Below are 26,161 nucleotides of genomic sequence, written 5' to 3'. Positions count from 1 at the left end.
GAGGATGCTGCAATGTTACCTAAAAAGGAAATCTTATCAAATTTGTTCAGTTCTAAGCAGAAAGTGAAATGAAATAATTTATCCTGTTCAGTTGCTACTTGGCAATGCTTGCTAATGTTGCTGCCTAGTTTTTATTTATTTATTTTATCAGAAAGCCAGGGAATGTTCCCGCCTGGATTTCTGGAAACTGTTTCCTATGCAAAAAGAATAATGCTGTATATCTTCATCAGAATGCCAAGCAGTAGATAAAATATTCAGAAAAAGCCTCTTAATCTGAAATTTCATGTGAAATTATAGTTACAGCTAATACATAAATGTCTCAGAATACTATGAAGTCTGCCTTTTAAACTTCATTTAGCTGTGTGTGTGTGTATGAGAGAGAGAGAGAGAGAGAGAGAGAGAGAGAGAGAGAGAGAGAGAGAGAGAGCTCAAATCTCTCTCTCAGATGACTGCCTTTTGGGAAGGCTAACCTCTCTACATTTGCAAAAAAAAGGTTATTTTAAACTTTAAACAAATTTGGGACATGCGGTTTTCTTAACCGTACCCATAACCTGTATGGTTTTTGTAATCACAGCTACCAGCAGCTGTGTTGAAGACTGAAGACAATTGCTATATTCTTGCTATTATTATTTTTTAACTGGTTGGTGGGGTGAAGTGGAAATGGGAAGTGGAAAGGGCCAGATTCTGGCCGGAAGGGGAGAAAGAGGGGAGAGAGCTGAGTATGAGAGCAGCACACACATCCACATAGCTATGTGTGATGGATTATGTCTCCATGTACCGATAATATAATAGAGATGAGGACAGAAAGGTGAGTAACATTAGAAGTGAGACCTGTTCGAAATGTTAAAGAAACATCATTGTATGGCGTATGCTATATGAGAGGCATGATCAGAAGCACAAACACTTCTGCTGATCTTCTATGAACGTACGTTACTATTCCCCAATTCCTATGCAGAATGTTCAGCTGTGAGCACGACAATCAGTACCTGCTTTAGAGCTTCTGGTTTATAGGTTAAAAAAAAATTAGAATATTGGGAGTCCAGTTCACCTTCTCTAATGGCAAAGGAAACCATACATTTAGTTATGAATCCTTTTACCTACAATATAACCACCCACAGGTACATTTGTACAGGATCTCACCACATTTATTGAATTCCCCAGTTTTGACTACACATGTAAGAAACAAAATAAATCTTGCCCCAAGATAAATGCAGCATCCAAGAAGAAACATTTAACCAATCTTGCATGCGATTCTGGCTGGTTTTCTTATATGGGAGCTGAAACAAATGCTCAGGCCCAAATAACAGGTAGTACAGTAATCTAATGTGGAGCCCTTACTGTGTAACTTTAGACAATTTCTAATGATTACACTCCTTTCACACATTAATTAATCAATGCACAGGAAGGTTAAGTGAATCATCAAACAAGGTCACATGTCCTGTCAATGGGTGAAATGAGCAGAACACAGTCTTGAGTCCCATTATTAGTCTTTCTTGAACTGCCCCAGACACATAATCATTGTAGAGATATAGACACAACCTACCACAACACCACAATATCAGTCTATTGCATCATTATTGTTAACATTTTTGTCCACAGTCCTCAACACAGAAATAAGTATGTAAGAGACACATGTGGTGTGTGGTTTTTTTTTAATAAAAAAAATGCAGTTTCTTGTACAACTAATAAAAGTCACGTTCCTTATTAACTGCCAAGCCATATATTCTCAACGTCTACAGAAACAAAGTTTATAATTTAAGGAGACAAATTGGAATAATTAATGTGATTGCTATTGATAGTGTTCATTCATATGTTTAATAGCTTAAATAATCTACCCACAAATTCATAAAATAAAAGTGTATGTGTGTGTGTGAGAGAGAGAAATGGAATTGTACACACTTTAATTTTGAAAAAGTGTTAACACTGATCTCAATATAAAATGAATTAGTGGGGTAGGGACATTAAGATATGACCCATAGACTCAGCATTTCTGACAGCAAAAATATGGGTAGGGTTAATAGCTTCATGCCCTGCCTGCAATGATTGCTGATTTCCTTAAACGCTTTTGCAGTGGCCTTGCCTGTAATATACTATTTTAGGCTACCTGACGGTGTTCTCTCCCACTGAAACCTTGAACAGCATATACATCTTCCTGGCATAAGACAGAAAGAGAAATATAAATTGTATTCAGCATTTTAATCTAGGATTTACTATGCGTTTCTCAAATGCAGGCTCATTACTCTCACATTGTCCTGTGCAATGTCTAATAAGCACTTCCTTCTACAATTCTGCTGGTGCTGAAGATATGTTTCCTTGCTTTTTTATTGATTAGTGAGAATGAAGGGCATTAAAAAGACTACAGCTTTGAAAGACTTTTCCTTTCAAAACGATCTGCTGGCAGGTTTTGTGCTATGAATTTACAACTCACTCGCATCTGAGGAAAAGGGGCAGGGTGGATGCAAATAATTGCAATGGGCTGCATCATAAAACCATGCTCTCCCAATACTGAAAAGGATGGGGAGTACAGATCCATATGAGATCTGGTTACAGTGGCAGCTCTTGCTAAGAATAGTAAGACGGAATTAAATTCAATTAAAATTATATTGTATTGATGTTGTCAGAAAACTTTACAGTGTGTTTTAAAAAAATAGTATTTTTGCTATTACTAGTGTAGCTAGAAGTTTATTGCGTGGACAGGCGGAGTCCCCCAAACCCCAGGCGACCCCCCTGAGCGGGATAAAGATGCAAGGCAACGTGCTATGGGATTCAAATTGGCCACAACTTTATTAAGATTCAGATGTAGGGAGACCTTGGCTCAGGCATTGGGCATTATCCTCCCCAGTCCCCAGCTGGGATACTGGGAGGCTTCGGGGTTATCCACATGTATGGGGGTTGGGGCTGGCTCTGGAGAACATATGTTCAAGCAGAGAGAGCCTGCCCCCCCCCCGTTCGCCGCCGCTGGAAGGGGGAAGCAATGACGCTTATTGGTATGGTCAACACTTCCCCCAATACCCCGATCCTGTTGCCACAAGGGGGTGAGGTCTCCGCCTCACGCCCCTCCCTCTAGGAAAATTGCCAAAGAATTCCGCCCAAGACCTGAAACCGCCACCTGAGGCTGCAAAATCGCGGTCTCGCTACCTACCTACACCTGTAAAGAGGCTTCGCCATCCGCCAACCATTGCAAAAGGCCATGCCTAATGTCGCTTAGCCAGTCATCATTACCAATGTCTGAAAGGTGCATACCATCGGGCCTAACGAGTTCTTTTCTGTATATCTTGATGCTGGGATGCTTCACTACGCGACCCTCTATGCGCGGGGTTGCCGAGCGCAATGCCCTATTTATTTTCTCGATAGTGTAATTCAGTCTGTTAGGTTTGGGGTTGGCATGCCATTGTAAGCGTGGGAGAAGTTCTGGCCAGAAAATAGGTATGTTAGGGTGCAGGGCATGCAGACTTTCCAAGACTGCGATTGCCGTTTTCATGAGCACTATGCTCTTCCGAACAACCAGGTCATTTTCACCAAGGTGGAACGCAACCGCATCTGGTGGGGGGGCGGAACGCAAGTACGTGATGCAACCAAGGTATCAACACATCCCAGCGCATTCCACAGTGCTTGGAGGTAAGATTCAAATTCTATTGTGTGAGCTGGAATGTCCCTCCCCTTACCTGGCCATCCCCTGGCAACACCTCCCCAGGCAGAATTGAACGCTAGGCGGAGACCCCTGGTATCCTACCTGGGAAGGCGGTGCCAGCCCCAAACTACCAGGAAGTCGCCTTATGGAATCAGGGGGGCTGCTCGCGACCACGCAAAGGTCGCCCCCCATTTGATGTGTGGAGCGGTCATTCTCATTATATGTAAACCCCTGCATCTACTACATCGATTCTACGTGAACCTGTTCTGTAGGGCAACATTCCTGTCGAGATACAACAGGAACCCACTCTCTGCACTTTCTGGAAACATTTGAAGACGTTTTTGTTCCAACAGACTTTCCCAGCTGGATGGAAAAGTCTCAGCTCTGCCTGAGTGCCTACTTTGCATTGTTTTTAAATTCATAAACCGTTATTTTTTGTGCTTTCTAAAACACTTTTTAAAGCTGTTTTAATGGTATTTTGTACATTGAAACTTGTGTTTGGAGGGTGATAGTTAAATAAATAAATAAATAAATATGAACCTGCACCATGCATTTTGTTAAGAAATGGTCACAGCGTCATTTTAGACAATTACTATGGAAATGTACAGGGGAATGAATTCAGCTAAGTCCACCACTGATGTGATAAAAGATGGAGAATGGACAGGATATAATGCTCCTACTAGTGTGGATGCTGTCTCCAACAGACACCTAAATCCTACACAGAATTAGCCATGGTTTCAAGCATGCTTAACTCTGCTGGAACTGGGGCTATATATGCTTAAGGAATTGAAAAACAAAACAAACCCTTGGTATATTTCCAAGTTTAACTAGCTCCAAGTTAAACTTAAGAAGACTTTTCTGGAAATTCAGCCCACGTGTTTGACAAGAATGGAATGGTAATTAAATATTACCAAATTAATTAACATAAAATTAATTAGAGAGTTGAGCTATGTTGGACAGTAGGCTATGGGTGACTTGCTACAAGGTCTACCAGGAATACCACTAGAAAGCTAAATATTTTAAAACCAGGGCAATCTTATTTAATGACATTTGCATTTCTGTCACCAGCACTACCGGTACTAGATTTCAGCTCAGAACTCCTCATATAACTAAGCTTGCTGGCTTTTTTAAAAACAACAACAAACCAGTCCAGTCTGCCAGCAGTCAGCCATTAGAAACATAGAAAGCTGACTTATAATACCAGGAAACACTATTTGAATTGTCTTTTATGCATGATGGAAGCTGCTTTCTGAGAGTATGGCCCTAAAAGGCAGTCTAAAAATATGTTAATTAAGTATTTGTCCATCCAGCCCAGTATTGTTTACTCTATGAGGCGAATGTTCTCCAGGGTCTCATGCCAATGTCTTTCCCATCATTTGGAACCCACAAACTTCCTAACTGGAGACTTTAGAGATTAAAGCTGAGGTATTTTGAATGCAAAGTATATATACTCTGCCATCCCTCATCTATGACTCTTTCCCTCTTTTTAATCGCATTAAAAAGATCCCAAGAAAATTTCCATGCCCAGAAAGGAAAGGAGCAGAGCTGCTTTCCCTCACAGCTTTCACATACTGAAATGGTCTCATGAGTGTAGGAACATAGGAAGCCTCCTTCTACTGAATCAGACCAGTTTGTCCATCTAGTTCAGTAATGTCTATGGCTCTACAGGGTTTCAGAAAGGCATCTTTCCCAGCCCTGCCTGTAGTTGCTGAGACCTTATGACCATAGAATCTGGGACCTTTTGCATGCACATCAGATGAGCTACTACTGATCTATAGCCCCGACGTAAGGGGACGCGGGTGGCGCTGTGGTCTAAACCACAGAGCCTAGGGCTTGCTGATTAGGTCGGTGGTTTGAATCCCTGCGACGGGGTGAGCCTCCGTTGCTCGGTCCCTGCTCCTGCCAACCTAGCAGTTCGAAAGCATGTCAAAGTGCAAGTAGATAAATAGGCGGGAAGGTAAACGGCGTTTCCATGCACTGCTCTGGTTCGCCAGAAGCGGTTTAGTCATGCTGGCCACATGACCCAGAAGCTGTACGCCGGCTCCCTCGGCCAGTAAAGCGAGATGAGCACCGCAACCCCGGAGTCGTTGCGACTGGACCTAATGGTCAGGGGTCCCTTTACCATTAAGGGGCTTATAAGCTATGTGCTTATTATACATCTATGCATTTTGATTATGTATTAGGATTTATCATATTGTAAACTGTGCATAGCAAGTGACCTATAATTAGAATGAATATATAAATACATGCTGGTGTCCCCAGTCAATTTGCAAGTACTGAAAGCAGTTTTGTGAATGGTTCGATGGGTCTTTGGAATGAGACTCAAAGAGTCCTAAGGAATCTTCAAACTTTAGGACAAACGAAGGCATGATTAGAGTACGTTTCTTCAGAGACGTAAAGGGAGAAGGCAATTGAACATACACATCCCTGGAGCCTTTGTTATTTAATTTGAAATGCTGTGGGAAATCTGTGCCAGTGCTGTGGCACATATCAGAGTGTCTATGAAACTCTGGGCTGGAGTCACCAGATGTAACAATATGTTCTACTGAACTTCATTTCACAAGACATTAGATGTCAAGAGTACAAGTGACCCAACTATCTGTTCATAAGGACTTGGCCCTGAGGAAGGAGACCAAGAGATTCTGCTCCTATGTGTCATTAGCAACACTCTGAAGCTTGCATGGTATATTTCCTCTGTGATAATATTAAATGTTGGTTATCAAATTGTAGAAATTGTTGCTCCTAGAAACAATGACACATAAGCAACACTTTTGTTCTGGAATCCTTCTGCCACAAAGCACCTGTTAGGAGTCAGTGCAGTTGTAGCCCCAAATTGGAGGCAGGTAATAATCTACCCTACAGAGGGTGGTGAATACAGCACATGATATCATGGGCTGTCCCCGGAGTTCGCTAGATGACATCAGGTGAGACTGCTGCCTCAGGAGAGTGAGGAAAAGTCTTAGGGACGACTCACACCCTGGCCAGCACCTCTTTAACCTCTACCTTTGGGCAGGAGATACAGAAGTATAGTCAGCCGCACCAACAGGTAACAGTTTTTATCCGTGGGCTGTTGGGCTGCTGAATGCGGAAAAAATAATGGTGCAATTGACTTCTGACAAACACACAGAGCGTGAACAAAACTGAGTGTGGGGGGGGGCTCGTTTAATTTCACTGCACACAGGTGGTGTAGTGACAATAAAGGTCTATCTATCTATCTATCTATCTATCTAGTCTCTTAGGATGGATGGATGTAAAACTAAAATGACCAATGAATATATGGGACCACACAACACAATAATGGTAAACATGTTTTGTGCTAAGACTACTACTATGACGGAATCATTTCATAGTATATCCATTTTTAATAAGAAAAATGGATCTTAGTCTTTATCTCTGGTCCATGAGCTATGAGTCTATACAACTAATGGTCTCACCTTCATTATCGCAGTCTTGCAATGACAGCCACATATGGTCTACCAGACCAACTTGTTTAAATTCAACTGCAACGAGATGCACTGGCATTAATGCAACAGAAAAGGGTGTTGATCAAGCTCAACATAACTTAAGGTCATTTAATACATTCCATTGCTCACACCAGCACCACTCACTCCAGTTTAACAATCCCTTAATAGGGAGCAGAAATATGCAAACTTCTTGAAAGAGAAGGTCTGCACCTAAACTGCTTATTCAGAAAAACCTCACTCAAGAGGGTGGGTATTTACTACAAAGAAACTGAGGATATCTCTGCATATTCTTACGTGATTTCATGAACAGCAACCTCTCTGGCAAGGAAGCAATTAACCTATATGCTTTTTGTTATGTAAAAAAGCAACTGAGGGTAAGACTGAGCAGGCTCAGGGTCATTTGAGATGAGGCAGAGTTTTATCAGGTGGCTTTTGTAGAGGCTGTGGCAGGGAAATAAATAGTTATATTTCCCTTCCCCACTCAATTTCCAAAGCTGCCAAGGCTTCCCATTGGCCGATATTTAATACATAACAAGAAACTTGCAGTTTAATTGCCTTGATGCAGTTAATGTCACATCTAGTTTGGAGCTAATAGAAGGGCAGGATAAGACAGGGCTGAGATTACTAAACTTTATCGGAATTGTATCTGAAGAAGTGTGCATGCACACGAAAGCTCATACCAAAATAACTTAGTTGGTCTTTAAGGTGCTGCTGGAAGGAATTTTTTTATTTTGTTTCGACTACGCCAGACCAACACAGCTACCTACCTGTAACTAAATTTTAGCAGATAGTTGTAATTCTGAATTAACTGACTCATTTTTTTTTATAAAAAAATGTAAGTGTTTGTATGTGCATGCCATAAAAATGCAAATAACCTGTCTGTTTTTTTTCCAATCACCCTGACTGCCTTGTTGCTAATTGTGGCCTGGATCCCAAAAGCCGTTTCAGGTGCTTAGGCATACCCACAATGACTTTTTAGTCCCGCACCAAATCAGAAACCACTTTTTAAACTGCTCTCTGCTTCAAAAGAGAGCTGCTCTTTGAGAAGCACAAATTCAAAGATCCCTCTGGCACACAGAACTGATCATGCAGTTCTTTGGATCCAGGCCTATGTTTGCACACATCAATTTCAGTCCTTTTTCAGTCCTGTTTAGATGGGAAGTGAGTTTGTGTGTTTCATTCTAAATGAATGTTTTTGAATTTCTATCTAGATCCAGCATTTGTCAGCTTTTACTTCAGAGGACTCAGAAGTAGGTCAGTAAGTCAGGGCAAAAATTCATGGCTGGAACATCCCTCTTGACTTAACTGCTTTCTGCAAGTAGGGGTGTGTGTGTGTGTGCAGTTGGGTAAATGGGATAACTTCCAGCTACTCATAGAGAGGAAGATAGTAGAGGAAACCAGTACAAATTCCTTCTGAAATTAAAGGCAGTGTGCTGAAGTTAAACTAGTTTGTGCAGAAGTAGTAAAAGACTGTGCAGTTTTTTCTTTTGTTATGGAGGGAGGAGTAGGAACTGATTGGGTGGGTATGCATGGACAGGAAAAGTACTCTGTGAGCACGTATTCTTATCTATAAACAGCTGAGGAGACTGGGTGGGATGAATAATTGTGACTAAACTTGGAATCAGATCAGGGGAAACCAAGACTTTGCTCAGAACAGATTGAAACCTGCCCTACTTTATACAACAGCTTTGAGTCCAGTGATTCCATTTCTCTTAACCTTAAATGACATGGCATCTTTCATGGCATTCAGGCAGCAAGTCAGGGCATGTTTTTGTATATATGGGCACAGTCTGTATATCTGCATTATTAGGGTCAATGTAACATGTGAGCTGATAGCTCCTAGATGTCTGCCACAGTTGGGGAAGAAACACAGCTCAGTGACTGAGCACATGCTTCACATGCAGAAAGTCCCAGATTCAGTTCCCGGCATCTCCAAGTAGGCTGGGAAAACTTGTAACCCAGATGCGATGATGTCAGTTGAGTGTAAACATTACTGAGGTAGATGGTCTGACTTGGGATATGGCAGCTTCTTATTGGCCAAATCTTAATTTCAATTTAGTGCAACAGAACGTGTTTCTGTGCATGTAAACTCTGTATTAATCAGGTCAATATCACAGAGATGAAGTAGTACATCCTACATAAATGAATGAAGAATGAAACTAGAGACAGGCTGGCCACATAATATTTTGCAATGGGAGCTCCAGCAGCAACTGTTAACTCCCGATGCAAACTAGTGGTTAGTTAATGCACACTGTGGGGGGAGATGGGGAGAAAATCAATTCAGTTCTCATCTGAAGGTGAATTGACCTAATTTAAACTTTCTGAAATGACATGTAAACCGAAATACAAAATTCATTCAAAACCACACTTCTCTGAATTTCACAGTGCAGTTCTCCACCAAGTAATGTGTACAAAAATGAATAAACTGAGGTAAAGTGTCCAGAAAAATGTAAATAATGAAGAAAATAACATTCAAAATGCATTCTATTATCGGAATTTGTTTTTCAAATGTGTGTATATTAGACAAAATTGCATGCAAATATGTGTATGTTAGGAGAAATTCACACAAGCGTGCTGATGAATTTTTATGAGTATTTTTAAAACAAAAATTGCAAACTGCTGTAGAAATGTGGAGAACTGAATTTAAAACTGGAAAAATGAGAAACTGAAATTGATAGATTCACCTACCCCTAACCACGAGCAATGCATTTATATAGCACTGATAAAGCATTACCTTCTCCATTCAACCCTCTGCATTTTAATAGCCATTCAGGTTGTCAAGCCTTTTGTATAGCATTATTTGGAGGCTGAAAAGGCAAGGGGTAGAATCCCAGCCCATTGCAATGCATTTCTGTGGCCATCTGGAAACTCTGTTGATTTTTATGCAAATGAGGATGGCTGTGACAGGTTTGGGTCAGAGGAAGCAATTGAGGAGAATCCAAGTGGCTGGATGGAATGGCCATTCAAAATTGGGCTGATTGACATGGCCGGCATTAAAGCCTACAAGAAATGTCCATAGCTGCCAAGTTATCCCTTTTTTAAAGGGATTTCCCCTTATGCTGAATAGGCTTCCTCGCGAGAAAAGGGAAAACTTGGCAGGTATGGAAATGTCTCAGGCTGACAATTTATGCCAGGGCATTCCCATGGTTGTTTATGAGATGTAGGCTTTATTGTGAGACTAATTACTAAATTACCACCTTCTCCCTTACTAGCCTGTTTGCTGCCGAAGATCTACCAGAGAGGCCCTTTTTTGTATGCTACTGTAGTGGAAGTATGACTGGCGGGGAGTAGAGAGGTGCCTATCAAGAAAGTGGTTTTTATGTTTAGGCCTTTTCTTAAAAGATGGCTCCTTTTGCTTAGCTTTCTGGTTAAATCAGCTCTTGAGAATGTAGTTTTCTCTCTCACTAATAGCAGATGCACCTGTGTTATCTTACTATCCCAGGTTTTCAAGGCTATCCCACTTCCTTGCTAATTAAGGTTAAATTAATTCTTCAGCTGTGCAGTCGCACACATACTCTTAGACTCTAGGTTCTGGAAAGCTACAACCTATGCACTTTCTGATTGGCTAAGAAGACACTTGAATATTGTTAGGCAAAATCCTAGAAGTACTGTATATTCCTTTGCAGGGTGCAGGGTGGGATAGCCTAAATGTATTTCTGACAGATAGTTGGGCTCCTGGTGATTCATACAGGTCATAGTTCAGTTCCCCATCTCAACATATTCCTATGGCCATTTGGTAACACAGTTCATTGACATAGAAGGCAGCAATGCCTGTAGCTGATTCAACAGAGCTAAGCTGTCCTAATGCATTCTTATGGCCATTTGACAACTCAATTTTTATGCATATGAGGGTAGATGTTGGGTACAGCAGGGCAGTCCTGAAAAACCTCTGGATGAACAAGCAACCACCTTTGATTTAATGCTTTCCTATGGCTATTCAGAAATACAGTGTGTTCCCTTGGCCATTCATTTAGTGTATCCCAAGAAACACAGGGAGAGAAGGCAATAGAAATTGATTTTTCTATTAGTGGTTTTTTATGAACAACATTAAATCAGTATTACATGCACGAAACCTGCTTGAACTGTAAGTATAATGTCACAGGGATTAATAAAATTGAACAGCATACGGTCCCTGACTGATGTAGTCTTATGAGCCACTACAAATTTGGATCTGCTATATTTAACAGTTATTGATTACTTGTGCCCATGATATATGAAAAAGCCAAATGCTAGCAGTCAATTCTAAAATATTTCTAATGTCAGTATTATGTAACATATTTAATCACCATAGATAGGTTCCTTTCCCTTTCCATTGCTTATGTTTTTATCTTGTCTAAATTATCTGATACATCTTCAAATGCCTCCCATATTCTTCTCAGATTTGGAAGCCTGTCATGAAAAATTCACCCTATCTAGTGCCCAGCATTTTTTTAAAAAAAAGTCAAATGAGGAAAGTTAAATTTTAAGTTAAATGGGGAAAGCGGGGGGGGGGAGTGTCCTCTTTTAATGAGGATCTAAGAGTGTTGCATCCCCCACAACCCAGGAGACCCATGTGGGGTGGGGGTTAAAGGCTCCAGGCCTACCGTAACCGCAGAGAAAGTCCAGTGATGTCCTCTGCAAAAGCTCTGGAGCCAACTGGTGCTTGGAGGTAAGATTCAAATTCTATTGTGTGAGCTGGAAAGTCCCTCCCCTTACCTGGCCATCCCCTGGCAACACCTCCCCAGGCAGGATTGGATGCTAGGCTGTGGTAGGCGGAGACCCCTGGCATCCTACCTAGGAAGGCAGTGCCAGCCCCGATCGCCTTACGGGATCAGGGGGCTGTGTGCGACCACGCAAAGGTCACCCCCCATTTGATGTGTGGAGCGGTCTTTCCCCTTCCTATGCAACCTCTTAGCTCAAGGCCATCCTGCCCCCTATGAAATCCCAGCAGCTAAAAGTGAAATTATCAACAGGTGTGTGTGTGTGTGTGTGTGTGTGTGTGTGTGTGTGTGTGTGTGTGTGTGTGTTTTCACAGTGGGCAACCTATGTGAAGCCTGAAAGCAGGATCTGAGCAACTGGCATTCGGCTTACTGTCTCTGACAGTTAAAGGAGAAGATAGCTTTATCCTCCTTCAATTTACAATCTCATGGAGAGAGACAATCTATGGAAATCTACAAAGACAAAGTGAAAGGTGGAAGAAGGGATAAGGATTCCCTTCTCTCCATGGTTCCATTCCCAATTACTCGCCCTAAAATAAGTGCTAATCAAAATTCAGTTACATGCATTCATTTTGTGACAATCATTCTAACAGGAGCCAGTAAGTTAAAAAGAGGTGGACCAGAAAGATGCAAATGTACTAATCAGGTATAGCAACTGATATCAGAGGTGGAAATATCCCATTCTCCCACTAAAGCAGGGGTCAGCAAAAATTTTCAAAAGGGGGCCGGTCCACTGTCCCTCAGACCTTGTGGGGGGCTGAACTATATTTTTGGGGGGAAATGAACGAATTCCTATGCCCCACAAATAACCCAGAGATGCATTTTAAAAGGACACATTCTACTCATGTAAAAACATGCTGATTCCCAGACCGTCTGCGGGCTGGATTTAGAAGGCGATTGGGCCACATCCGGCCCCCGGGCCTTAGTTTGGGGACCCCTGCACTAAAGCAATGCCCCACTATTAGGTCAAGGGAATGCGAGTCAGGGTTTAGATTAGCAAGTCCGTGTTTAACTGGTTAAAGGTTCATCATTTTCAGATTTTTCAACTACAGTAGTACATTTGCAGCCCACAGCTTCCTCCAACCATAGCTGCCAAGTTATCCCTTTTTTTAAGGGATTTTCCCTTATGCTGAATAGGCTTCCTCGCGAGAAAAGGGAAAACTTGGCAGCTATGCCTCCAACTACCTTGCGTTCCTAACTTTAGCACTCTTGTTTTCTAAACCTCTAGTCTCTCTCTTTCTAGTTCCCCTCTTTCTAGGACCCCTCATCGAGCCGCTGTTGTGACAAGGACCCCCATTAATTCCTAATCCTAAAATTAAAAAGTGAGAGCCAAATTAAGAGTCTTTTTATATTTTATATTTATACGTTTTTTACAGTTACAACAGAGTACTCCATCAGTATACAGTTAGTTTTAATTTTCAGTTCTTAATGAGATAAGTTAAATCTGTCCTTTGAGTCCATTATTTCTGAAATATTACCGGTAGGTTCCAAACTTGAAACATTCACTCTGAAATCCGACCGCATGTCGAGCCGATTCCTATATTTGTTTTTCATGAAACACATGGAAGAAAATGCTTGCTTTGTTTACAAACACTACTGTTTTGCAAAGAGGCAGCGCACGCCAGGGAGGAGGGAGGGGAATAGAGAAGACAGGGTACCTGCGCAGTAGCGCACAAATGAAGCCGACGCGCGCAAAGCATCTTGGGGAGGTGAGCATTAGTAGAATGTGCGCACTGCCTCTTTGCAAAACAGTAGTGTTTGTAAAGCTCCACCTAACGGCATACAGCAACTACTGCCTCTATCTAATTCTAGTTTTGCGCTAGACTCTGCTCATGCAGGAAGCGGCCAAAACAAAAAATCTGTTATCATATGAAATATATTTAATATATTGTTTATTCTAATAGCATCTTGCAGACCCCTCTGGCATAGCTTGCGGACCCCTGGGGGTCCCCGGACCACCTGTTGGGAACCACTGTTCTAGTTCGTCTCTCTTTATCTTTGTAACATTGTAGATGACTCCAAGCTAAGTGGACCAGTGGTCTGACTTGGTATAAAACAACTTTCTATGTTCCATCAGATCATAACATCACAATGTTCACTTGAGAATCAGACTAATTCGCAGACAAATCCTAGTTTTCTCTCTTTTCCCTTAAGGGAAGGATGCAGCTAGTGCTAGGACATTAAAAAAGTAGTATCTCCCTGGTGGACTTGATACTGCTGCATATTATGGCAAAGGATAATATCCGGTGAAAATCTCAAAAGTGGCCCCAAGAAGCAAAGGTTGCAAGGCACTCCCTATGGAATAAGCAAGCATGCCTTCAAACAGCTGCAAATTGCAAGATGTAGAGGGCAAATCTATACTTTCCAGAAGCCAGTGCACCAGGAAGGTCATAGACACTGTCCTGCCAAAGATAACTTCTTCCAAAGTAAGAATAGGGTCTGTGTTGTCAAATGAACTTCATCCTGTTTACATAACACATGAGAGCTCTGTATACATCAAGAATTTCCCCCAAGGAGTGGCAGACTGTTGGCAGAAGAAAAGAAGAACAAGATCTTCCACCCTGCAGGAAAGGCCAGGTCAATCTTAAGAATAAAATATTTAATGGGCCTAAAGATTACATTTCCTAGCAGGTAAAGACATAGTTCATCCCCCCACTCTTTAAAACACTACACATTGCCTAATATGGGTAAATTTTGGAATAAAATTTTGGCAAAATTCGTTTGGAACGGGAAAAAACCTAGAATCAAATATAAATTATGTACAGATAAAAGGGGGGGAGGAGGATTCAACTTGCCGAATTTAGAATTATACCATGACGTATGCAGTTGACAAACTATGGAAGGTGACAAGAAGTTTTCCAGGGTACTAGCAAGGCCTGATATCTGCTTCTGACTAAAGGCTATTTTGGAGGAAACCAAATCTGCCACAACCAGTGCTTTCCCCCCTAAAAAAATAGGTGTCGGTACTCACCATGAAGTTGTTACAGTAAGTGCCACACTTTTTAACAACAACAAAAAGAGGTGCAGGTAACTGTGTACCCTTGAGTACCCCCTGAAAAAAGTACCTAAGCCTAGATTGAGTTCTTTTTACCATACCACTGGCATCAAGCTACAAACACATCCAGGTGGTGCCACATACTTTTTTAGTCAAAAGGACATAGATGCAAAGAGGATGTAGATCACTTCTGTGGAATAACTATGAGCTTAGAGGTAACCCACTTATTCTCTAGGTTGTTGGTCAGTACAGCCCAGATTGTGTTAAAGCAGAAAAATGTGAAGGAAGAGATTTGAGGTACATGAATTTGGCTCACAAGCTCCAAAAAAACACATGCATTTGGGCCACCACTGCACATTTGCAGCCATGTTGACTGTCCTGACTAGGACACAGTGGCCTCTGATGAGGTGTGCAAAGTATACTAGTGCCAAGCGGATCACCATTAATTCGTGGAAATTATGCTCTTTTCCTTCTTTTGTTTGTTACCTACATACCATGATAACAAACAAAAAACAATACCCCCCCCCAAGTTTAAAAGGGCATAGATTGTTAAATTAGCCAAAGGCCTGGGAAAAGAGGAATGTTTTTGCCTGATGCCTAAATATATGTAACACAGGTGCCAGGCAAGCCTCCCTAGGGAGAGTATTCATCACCAGAGAGGCACTACACTTATTTCGGAAGCAAGAAAGAAACAAGCAAGCAGGTTGTTGAGGAGTGGATATTTGCGGATCCCCTTCTCCATCAGAAATGCTGCTGGACCTTCCAAGATCTTGGTGAAGAGCCTCAAAGTTCAAGAGTGGCTGAAGGGCATAGCACAGAATTGCTGCTACTGATCCTTATACCTGAATCAACAGAATCTTCAGTGTCCGTTCTGGATGGGGATGTGAGGACAGGCTTTGCTAAGAATGACTGTGGCTAGGTGGTCCCTCCATCCAGGAAGGAAAGGATCAAGAGTCTCTGTATGAAACCTGCACTTGATCAGGAACTGATTGATTCATTAAAAAAATCTCATGCTTCCCTGCTTTTTCTTAAGAACAGCGAAGGACCTGGGAAAGGACCCACACCCACCAGAAGGCCATACTGGCTGTGACTTTTTCTGGCAGTTACAGAGCCTTGATGGGGGAAAGATGCAAGGTGCTGCTGGTGGTAATGATAATGATAATGATAATGATAATGATAATGATAATAATAATAATAATAATAATAATAATAATATATGTGCTTTCACCAGCATGGCCTGTTACAGGTAAAGGTTGGTCTAAAGTGACATTATTTCTTTCATATGCAATTTCGTCTGGTCAAGGCTAAACCAAGGATGAAGGAGAAATCTCTTTCCCTCCATGGAAGTCTGGCAGGAGAGAAAGCAGGTGAGGATTGTCCCTGTTTAGGGAGGTTTTTAATGTCTGGTGTATTTATCGTGTTTTTAGTATTCAATTGGGAGCCACCCAGAGTTGCTGGGGAAACCCAGCCAGATGGGCGGGGTAAAAATAATAAATTATTATTATTATGGTATATTATTATTATTCTACTCTCTCTTGTTTTCTTTTTTATAGGCTTAAGAACAAAATGCCAGGTCCTTCTGGAGCCTACCATCTGCAAAATAAGAGAGGATGAGAAGAGGTCACTTCTCATCCAGTTCAGGGCTGTTTTCCTGACCTCAAATGACAGGCCTTTCCAACGCTGCCTTTCTCCTCATGAAGGAAGAATGGATAGATAAGGCTTCCTAAATGTCTGACAGGATGCAGCGGGGGGGAAGGAAAGGAAAGGTGACAGTGTGCATATGAATTGGGGAGGGGGGGACAATAGTGGTGACCTTGACAGAGAAATATCGACCATGATTTGCCTTGTGACTAGAGGGATAGAATTGGACACCAACCATTCTGAATCATTAATGAATTCCAATTCTCTACTTTGAACTTCACCTCTTTGTGGAATGAAATGAAATTCTCTCCCCCCCCCCATTTATTCCTAAATATGCATACTATTCCTAACCTTTGTGTTCAGCTTTGGGAAACTGGTTTCTAAATGGAACTGTTTAGTGCAAGTGGTCTGTATTGGATATCATTTTTACATCTGCACAAACCAACAATGGTGAAATAAGGCTACTTGGGTAGGAAAGGGGCTTCTCCCACCAGTAACATTCATCAAAGATACTCTGCAGTGAATACTCTGCAGCCCAGTTAAGCCAGAGTATTTGAGTCATTCGAGCATAGCAAGTTGCCTAAGTTGCCTGATATTTTATGTTACTGGCAGAAGTGCTAATATTACAAGAGCTAGCTATAGGAGCTTGAGGCTAAGCTTCTGGATAGGATAGAACTCCTCCTGGATGTTCTTGTCTAAGAGGCAATCTATAGCTGCCTCTAGAGCAAAGTGGTCCATTGTGATGATGGCAACACCTAGTGCTGTATCATGTTTTTACTATTTCTTTGTTGAGAGCCACTCAGAGTAGCTGGGGCAACCCAGTCAGATGGGTGGCATATGAATAAACAACAACAACAACAACAACAACTAGTGGCTGGGGCCTTCATTTGGAGCAGGGGTGGCCCACAAGATGCTTCTTGGACTCCCAACTCCCATTAACTCCAACTAACATAGTCAGATGATGGAAGTTGTAGCCCAGCAACATCTGGCAGACCACAAATTCTCCATCCTTGTTGTAAAATATAATAACACTTTTTACAATGTTATAGGTTTGCTTTGGAACTTAAGACAGTGTTTGTCACAGAAACGGATTGGGGAAAATCTTTGAAATAAATATTCTTGCTGATTAGTTAATGCAACAATAAACTTCCAGCAACCAGAAACTATCCATTAAAAAAAGTATTTGAGAGAAACAGGGACATTTCATTTAACTCTGGCCCCAAGGACAATGTACTGCTATTGACAGCAATGAAAATTAGTACATGGTGTCAAATTCATGCCTTCCTACAGTAACACGATTCTATTAGCTTACACAGCGATATCACCACTTCCACTGTTAATGTGTCAGGTCCTTGCAGCAATTAGGTGAATAGCGTTTCTAACTCTATCAGGCTAGGTAGCTGGAAATGAATACCTATGATTTCAATCTATACAGCAGAAAAGAGCAAGAAAGGTTAAAAAAAAAAACCCACCATTTTTAGTTTGAATGAAATACAAAAACGGCAGCTATGCTTTTTCTATGGCAGAGGGAATGTAAATTAAGGAAACCTACCCGCATGAGGGCATGCTCAGCTGGGGGGGCAAGGAGGCTTCTGCGACTCAGCTGAGAAGTTTAAGAAGCCCCCACCCACCCCTTCGTCATGAGTCAGAGTGACATGGGGGTCAGCTGTAGGGCTGGGCCATGTATCTCGGCTGCTTCTCCCTCCACACCTTATTTCTTTCTTCCTCCTTATTGCAGACATTGTAATATATCAATATATGGTGATATTTAGCTGGTGATATATCACAATGTTGAAAACCAGGTATTGCCCAGCCCTAACAGTGACAGGCATGTGATAAGGGAGGCTTTGCCAAAATATTTGGGAGACTCTATTAATCTTGCATTATAAACCAGTTGATATAGTTTCAAATGTCTTTATTAGTAGTAAAATATTCATAATTATGATTAATAGGGTGTATGTGGGAGGAGAGCTTGTAAAAACTGCTGGGAAATGCAATTCATCTCTGCATACTCACCACCCTATTTATTGGTAAAAACATACACATGGTAGGCTTATAGGCTTAAGAACAAAATGCCAGGTCCTGCTGGAGCCTACCATCTGCAAAATAAGCCTATAATTTACTTTTTATTTCTATTCTTTGTATATTGTATTGTTGTTTTATTGCTATGGCCGATGGCTGACGCAAATAAGATTCAGTCATCCATCCATCAAGGTGTTCAAAATTAAAGGAACAGGCACTATAATGGTGCTTGGCTGGAAAGGGGAGAATACAAAAAAAAGTAGTACAGTAATTCCATCTAGAAACTGATTGTATTCAATTTAACGAACTGCCATCGAAATGTGTCAGGCTACAATTTAACAATTTATCCTTGCTACAATATACTGTATTTATCTGTGTATAAGATGGGGCTTTTTTATTATAAATTATTGTTTAAAATTGTGGGTCATCTTATACATGGATAGTGCAGAGAGGGGACATGCGATTGATGCCAGCCGCAAGCAGGAGATTGTAATCGGTGATTGGGTGGGTGACTGGTGGTTGTGGCAAGGCCTGTTGGTGATTTGCTGCTGCTGTGGGGCAAGTGGGTGGGCGATTGGCATTGGCGGTCAGGCAGGTGAGCGATTGTTGGCAACCCCCCTCCCCCATAAAAGCTCAACAACTCTGGGCAATCCTCCCCCAAAATAGCTCACCAACTCTGGGCAACCCCCCCCCAAAGGCTTAACAACTCTGGGCAATCTCCCCCCCCCCATTTCCTAAATTTGGAGTCCCCAAAAATAGGAGTCGTCTTATACACGGGGACATGTTATACATGGAAAAATACGGTAGGTGCTGCATTGAAGTCAAAGTAAAACAAAGGATATTGCTTCAGCTCCCATTTGACCAGATGCTCTTTCAATGCTCTTTTGGCCCCTTTTTTGGTAAGCTGCCTGGCTGCCTTTCCCTCATGAGGCTCCTTTGAAGCACTAGTTGCTTGCAGAGATATATGTTAGCTGACTCTTAACACGGAATTTGGAATTTATAGGCTAGATAAAGGGAGCTGCTAATGCATTCACTGGCACAACATCACCCCAAGAGGATATAGTCTTTAGATCAGAGTCCTGAAGGACCCCTAGCTACTGTACATGCATGCTACGGTCTTGCACACACTGCTTTCTCGTTTGATTCTTCCTAGGATGATTGCTGTTCCTGAGATCAGCTAAGATATACCACAGCATTAGGGCATCAGGCACCACCTCTAACTGCATCACAGAATCAGACAGAACCCAAAAGCATAGTGCTAAGGTTTGCATTGCAAAATGAAGTGTCCCAAATATCTGCCCAGCTCTTTCAGAGACTTCCCTGGTTCATGTGAAAGGGGTTTCAATGGGTACAGTAACAGAAGAAAAGACCCAAAGAGCTCTAATGCAAGAGTTCTAATGTCCACATGGAGATACTCAGTGATTTTTTTTCTGGGGTACACAGGGGTACGCATACCCTTAAACATTTTGTGAATTTAAGTTTGGCCTCATTGAGGGGCAGTATTTCAATACGAGTACGAAAATGAGTACCGCTAAGCACTGGAGATACTGCATGCAAAATCTTCCCCTTGCACTCTGATGTCAACTGACGCTCCACTGAACAAGAACATGTATGCATATGCCCCCCCCCATGAGCTCTGGCACATATGTATAGCTAGTTTGCACTGTTTGAACTCCTGCACACATAAGAATAAGGATTTATGGATGACATAAGACTAAGAAAGATGCTGAATTCGTAATGCTATTTGTTTTTTTTCCTCCCTTTATGGAGGACTTTATAGTTGCAAACCTCAGGTCTCAGCCATACACTGGTTTTCATAAAGATTTGTTTGAGGTTATGTATTCATATAAGAAATTCTTATATGATTTCGTAGTGCTATTTGAGTGGGTGTTGAAAACCATGGTGGCCAGCCAAAAGTTGTGGCATATGAAGAATCCAGGATGACACCCCCACCCCCCATGGAACAAGTGAGTAGGTATAATTTTGTGCATAAGAGAAGTTAAGTAATTTGGTTGAGAATATGGAATTAGGAATGCCCTACTCATAACTAATCATCATAGTAGAGGAAAATGAAATTTCCACAGTCAACCATGATGGCTATGCATTTACTAAATACTATGGAAAAGTGATGAGAAGAAAAGGGAATACTCACATCACCCAGGGCAAAGCAAAAAATGAAACTAAACACACTTTCCTGCTTTGAGGTCTGATGTTCATGTTGAAATAAGCACCTGCTAGTCCACCTACTGTAGGTCAACTAACACTCAAGTTCAACACACTGCTTTTTAAATCACCCAGGGCCGGCTCTACGGCCAGGCTGGGTGGCGCAATGTGCCACGGCACCGGCCCGCCAGGGGGGGGGGCCACGCAGACGCGCCTGCCCGCCCACCGGCTGCTCCGCCGCGCAGCAAGTCCGCCCGCCCGTCGCGCAGCAGCACCCTCGGCGACCGCGCTGAGCCCGCCCACCTGCCCGTCGCGCTGGGAAACGGGGTGGCGGGGGGATCCGTTGCACCACGGCACCAGGGCGCCAAAGGTGCTTAAGACGGCCCTGAAATCACCAGTTTAAACTTTTTAATATAGAATGATATTGATAACCAGAAGTCACATAATCTCATCCACCAACTAATCTGTTTTTCAAAACTCCACACTGAGCACAGGGATTCTAAGACTCAGAAGTTCTGAATGAACTTAAATGGCATACAAACAAACAGAGAAATTAGGGCAACCCAGTCAATCACCGTAAAAGAATACTAGAACTTTTCTGCTGCTCTAATGGAAAATTCAAAAGAAGAAGAAACAAAGGGCAAAACCAGAGCTGGAAAGTGGCCATATTTTTGGCAGCTACCATTTGTAGTCCCTAGTGAAGTTATTGCTTATTCTGCCTTAACCCATCTCTGTAACAGATGCACAGATTTTCAGATGAGATATATGAGTTGCAGTGAGGACCTTTATACAGATCAACCAGTGTAGTGGTATATCCATCTCTTGGGTAAGGAACAAATTAAAGGTGGAATGAATTGCATCAATAGCTCCCCCAATGAACTGGTAAAGCTTTGAATACGTCTTAGGGCTTGAAACAGTTTGCAGCCAAATTCAGTGCATTTGAAATTTAGAGTAGGCAACAACACTCAATGATCTTTCTGAACAAGGATGTGCTTTCAGACAGAAAGATCTCATTAGCTTACGTTTGATTTTTCTTTAAACATGTGTTGGCAGCAACCCTGAGGGAAGATACATCAGTATAGTAAGTTCCAAATCTTTAAAGGAATTAGCACTTTCCTAATTTTACACTAGTGATGGTAATGATTTTCAGAATAGTGCTAATATGGAATTCTGAGGTAGTGAGCTAAACTCAAGCCCCTTCCAGAGTTCAAACCTAGTTCAATTTCTTCAACTGTTAAAGGAACAAATACTGTTACTACTTCATATTTACACAGTAGCTTTTCTGTGTGATCAAAGTCACTCACTTTCTGAGCAGAAAAATCATATTCAGTAGAATATGGCCTCAATAACATAATATCTCTCTGGTTTTGTATGTGTATACAAATACAGATATATGAGGGAAGAGAGAGCTCGGAGGGTGGGGGGGGAGAGAAGGCTGAGAAGATGATAGGCTCCTTCAAAAAATCTTATATATGCCTTAATAAAAAATGTTTAGCGGTATATGTTCTGCTCTTTATAAAATGGTCTATAATTTGGTTAGACTTATGAAATATACAATGAAATTGTGTGTGCCGCATTCTATTGAAATTGAATCCAACAGTATACAATGCAACTGTATACCGTCTAAAGTTTTTTTTTCATGATCAGGCTCTTCAAAATGTTTTTCAAGCATGTGAAGTGCAATCCAATGCATGTCTATATAGAAATATGACCCACTGAGTTCAATGCGGCTTACTCCCTGCGGCTTACACAGATTTGCTATTGAGTAAATCTGATTGAACGCAATAGGACTAGCTTCTGAATAAACAAGAACAGCATCCCACTGTTTACTGTCCACATATTTTAAATGAAGCGGGCTTGAACAAAGGCCTTTTAAAAGGTAGGCAGTTGGGGAAATGGCATTTAAGGCACACGGTTCACCTTTGAACTGGGCCCAAACCAAGATCCTGACTCTTTATTTCATCATAACTGTGTCAACCCTATTTCTGTAGCTTCCCTTGGTCTTACAAAGACTGAGCCAGAACAGGGCTCTTTGTAAACAAAACAACAACAACAAAAACCAAAACCATCTTTTGGGGTGCCTTTCTAAAAGTTACTCCATAAACACAGCGTTTTCATAAGTCAAAGCTACTGGTATTTGAGAAAGAACCCAAAAATACGGGTTATTAATAGCCCTCCCAACAGCAGCTTTAATAAATTACAATGATTTAAACTTCCAAAGAGACCTGTGAAGTTGTAAGTTAAGGTAAATATAACTTGTACCTTCTTTGAAAAACATTTCTTATCATTTTTAATGTATCTTATTTCTCAAGGTATTTCCTTGCCCTTAGAGGGACTGTAGTGACCTCTGATGAACAAAATAAAATGTATAGACCTTGGTCATGAAACTGGATTTCTTAGCCATGATAAAATCAAGCTGTATATGGGAAAGAAAACTTTACTGTGGTTTGGATATTTGAAAATAAAATTTTATGTTGACAAACTGAGAAGTCAGCAGCTTCAAGGGAATTTACAGAACCTGAAAAATTATTTGCAAGTCGTATGACCCTGGTTTGTTTGATGGCCTCATGAAGGGGTTGCATGCATAATCAAAACACTCAGCATAATTAGCCAAGATAAGAACCAATGCTGAATCTGTGCTGGGAAGCCTGGGTGCAGCCTGAACTTATAAAAATTGGCTGGACCTGAGTGATGCCCCGGCTTACCACTGCAGCCATGCCTCCAGCTCGCCTCATGTTGGCCTGTTCAAATGGGCACTTCCTGCTGAGAGGTGCCATCACAGGGGGAGGCTCTGATGTATAAATAAAAATTTATTACTTCTTATTATTATTATTATTATTATTATTATTATTATTATTATTATGTCCCCCAATTGGTCATACCATGGTAAAGATGGCCTGACCACACTTTGAATGGATTCCCAAGTAAGTGGCCATTGTTTGAGCTTCTCCAGCCACTAGCCAGATGCTTTTGAGAAGCCCACAAGCAGGGTTGTAGCTCTCCCACAAAACTGACTCCCCATCACCAGTAATAATAATTTATTTTTACCCTGCCCATCTGGAAAATCAAAAATCCTAGTACTCGAAAGAAGCTTTTCCCGGCTAAATTGGATGCTGGATGGCCATGAACTAGAACAGATTAAATATTTCAGCTATCTAGGGCTTACATTCCACTATACTAGATCTTGGAAATACCACTGGCAAACTTCCCTTCAAAAGGCAGAGGTCACAAAGCTAGCCATACTTAGATTCTTCTACACAAAGGGCGGCAAGCATGTACCAGCAGCCTTAAGAGTATTCAATGCAAAAACCGTTCCCCAAATCCTATACGCTGCAAATGTCTGGTATAATGGGGACCTGCCTAAGCTGGACGATCTTTCGATCTTTGCTTCAGGTGCCCAATTGTGTCCGAAATTCCATACTCCTGCTAGAAACGGGTGAATGCCCAATTTCAACAAAAGCATGGTGGGCTGCACTAAAACATTGGTTTAAGATTGTAGTATTTGGACTTGGGGTGGGATTACACCTGACCAATGCGGAATATGTCAGCAATTGGCAGAAAAACCATGGCTAGAAAAGCCACTGCTATTGGCCTGTCACCCACCCAACTCTATTACCTGGGCTATGAAGGTGCCCTAAAGACCTTAAAGCAAAGACTTTGGGATAATACACACAGTGACCTGAGACATCGATCACATGCAGTCTGCAGTCCGTTGGCAGTAGGAGTACAATATGGGCATGTTTTTAAGCTAACAGCTTACATTAAAAACCTGACTGTACCAAACTCCCGAAGGTTATTCACAAAAGCCAGATTAAATGTTTTCCCCTCTGCAGTGCTAGAGGGTAGGATGAGAGGCGTCCCCTACCAGGAAAGACTGTGCTCGTGTTCCCAAGACACAGACTCTATAAAACATTTTATGCTGCACTGTGTGAAGTTCAAGCAAGCTAGGGCTGAATTGATTTCACCCTTGCTAGCCCTGATCCCAGGAAAATCGGAGGAGTATTATATCAAGTTCCTATTCGAAGACGGGTCAAATGCTAGAACATTAGCAGTGGCGAAGTTTCTATCAGTGGTTGCAAGAATCAATGATCCCAACTCTAAGTTTGAACAAAATGTTTTTGAAACCTGAAGGCAGGATGTCCTTATTGGGTATCGCTTTGTAACGAATTGATGGGTCTATGGACCGTAATAAAGATTGTTGTGGTTGTTGATGATGATGATGATAGTAATTGACAGTCCAATTTGTTTAATCCACTTTAAAAACCATCTGAGCCAAAGGCTATCTCCACATCTTGTGGCAGCGAATTCCATAAATGGATTATTCATTGTGTGAAGTAATTATTTTTGTATGTTCAGACTCTACGTCCATTAACTTTATTGGATGATCCTGAGTTCATGTCACCCAACAGCTGCCTTAAAACACAAAACAAAACCCACCTAAAATATTCCAAACACTTTATAGTCTTTCCTTGTAGGATAGATGCCCCAAAGGAACTTCTAAAGCCTTTTGGTTGCCCCTTCTAAACCCCTTTCAGGTCTGTGGTAAGTTTTTTTGTGATGGGACAATTGGATTTGTACATATAGTTGTATTCAACAAGGTTCAAAATTGACTCGAGTGAAATTAATGATCCCAAATTAGTCGTGTCATTCAATTAACTTCAATGCATCTACTCTGTGTAGGACAGCATCTCTATAAAGCAGCTGAACTATAGTATTATACAGGACTTTTTTCCAGCGAGAACTCAATTCCAGCACTTCTCAGGTGGGCACCATTGCCATTCTAAGAAAATGAAGGAGGTGTTCATGGTGAGTTCTGGCACCTCTTTTCTAGAAAAATAGCACTGGTTTTATATAAGGGCATTACAATACTTTCTGTATTTTTAAAAAAATATTTCCCCTAAAAATCACAGTATGAAATATGGAGGGAATTGATATGGATAGAATAAATTGATTGTATTTATGTTCACATCTGAGAGAAAGTTGTATTAAGTGACTCCATATAACCTGTGAAAGTTTATAACCTGTAGATGAAGATGAAACGGGTGCATATTACCGCACATGGAAGACATGTCCACATATGGCAGACTGATGGACAAATATGAGAAAAGAAAAAGTAACCACTGACTTACAACTGCATCTTGACCCCTTTCTATTGCTTCACCACTGCTGCCAAATCACTTCCTCTATGAAAAATATTTGGGGGGGGGCTGCAAACAGAACTCTCACTACTACTGAATGAGCACACAAACTATTTGATCATGGCGTAATGGTTAAAATGGTTACTGAAGAGTGAAAGAAGCGGCAATGAAAATGAACTGTTCGGTTTTTCAGTAGCAATTTGTATTAATCATCGGAATACCGGTAGTAGGAAACTGAAGACAAAGCACCTTTTGCAGAAGGACACAGGAGGAGGAGCCACCACAACTGGCTGAGAAACACCTTCCTTGTCCAGTGGTTCCACACTCCCCCTCCTGTGACATTCACTCAAAGTATTACAGCACTCGCCACATCCATGCAGACTATGGATAATGAGATAGAGAAAGTAATG

At 41.5% G+C, this 26,161-nt stretch overlaps 1 protein-coding gene across 1 annotated transcript in view; it reads right to left on the bottom strand.

Moving 5' to 3' along the window:
• The window catches only part of NTRK2 (neurotrophic receptor tyrosine kinase 2), a 186,807-nt gene that overhangs the window by 90,072 nt on the left and 70,574 nt on the right, over positions 1-26,161 (bottom strand). Inside the window, exon 14 of the mRNA XM_088652691.1 lies at positions 7,066-7,131. Within this exon, the coding sequence (XP_088508817.1) occupies positions 7,066-7,131 (66 nt within the window). The remainder of the gene's footprint in view (positions 1-7,065; positions 7,132-26,161) is intronic.

Source organism: Zootoca vivipara, chromosome 10 (assembly GCF_965207765.1).
Source record: "Zootoca vivipara chromosome 10, rZooViv2.hap1.1, whole genome shotgun sequence".
Taxonomy (NCBI): Eukaryota; Metazoa; Chordata; class Lepidosauria; order Squamata; family Lacertidae; genus Zootoca; species Zootoca vivipara.
This window is presented reverse-complemented; position numbering and strand designations above follow the sequence as displayed.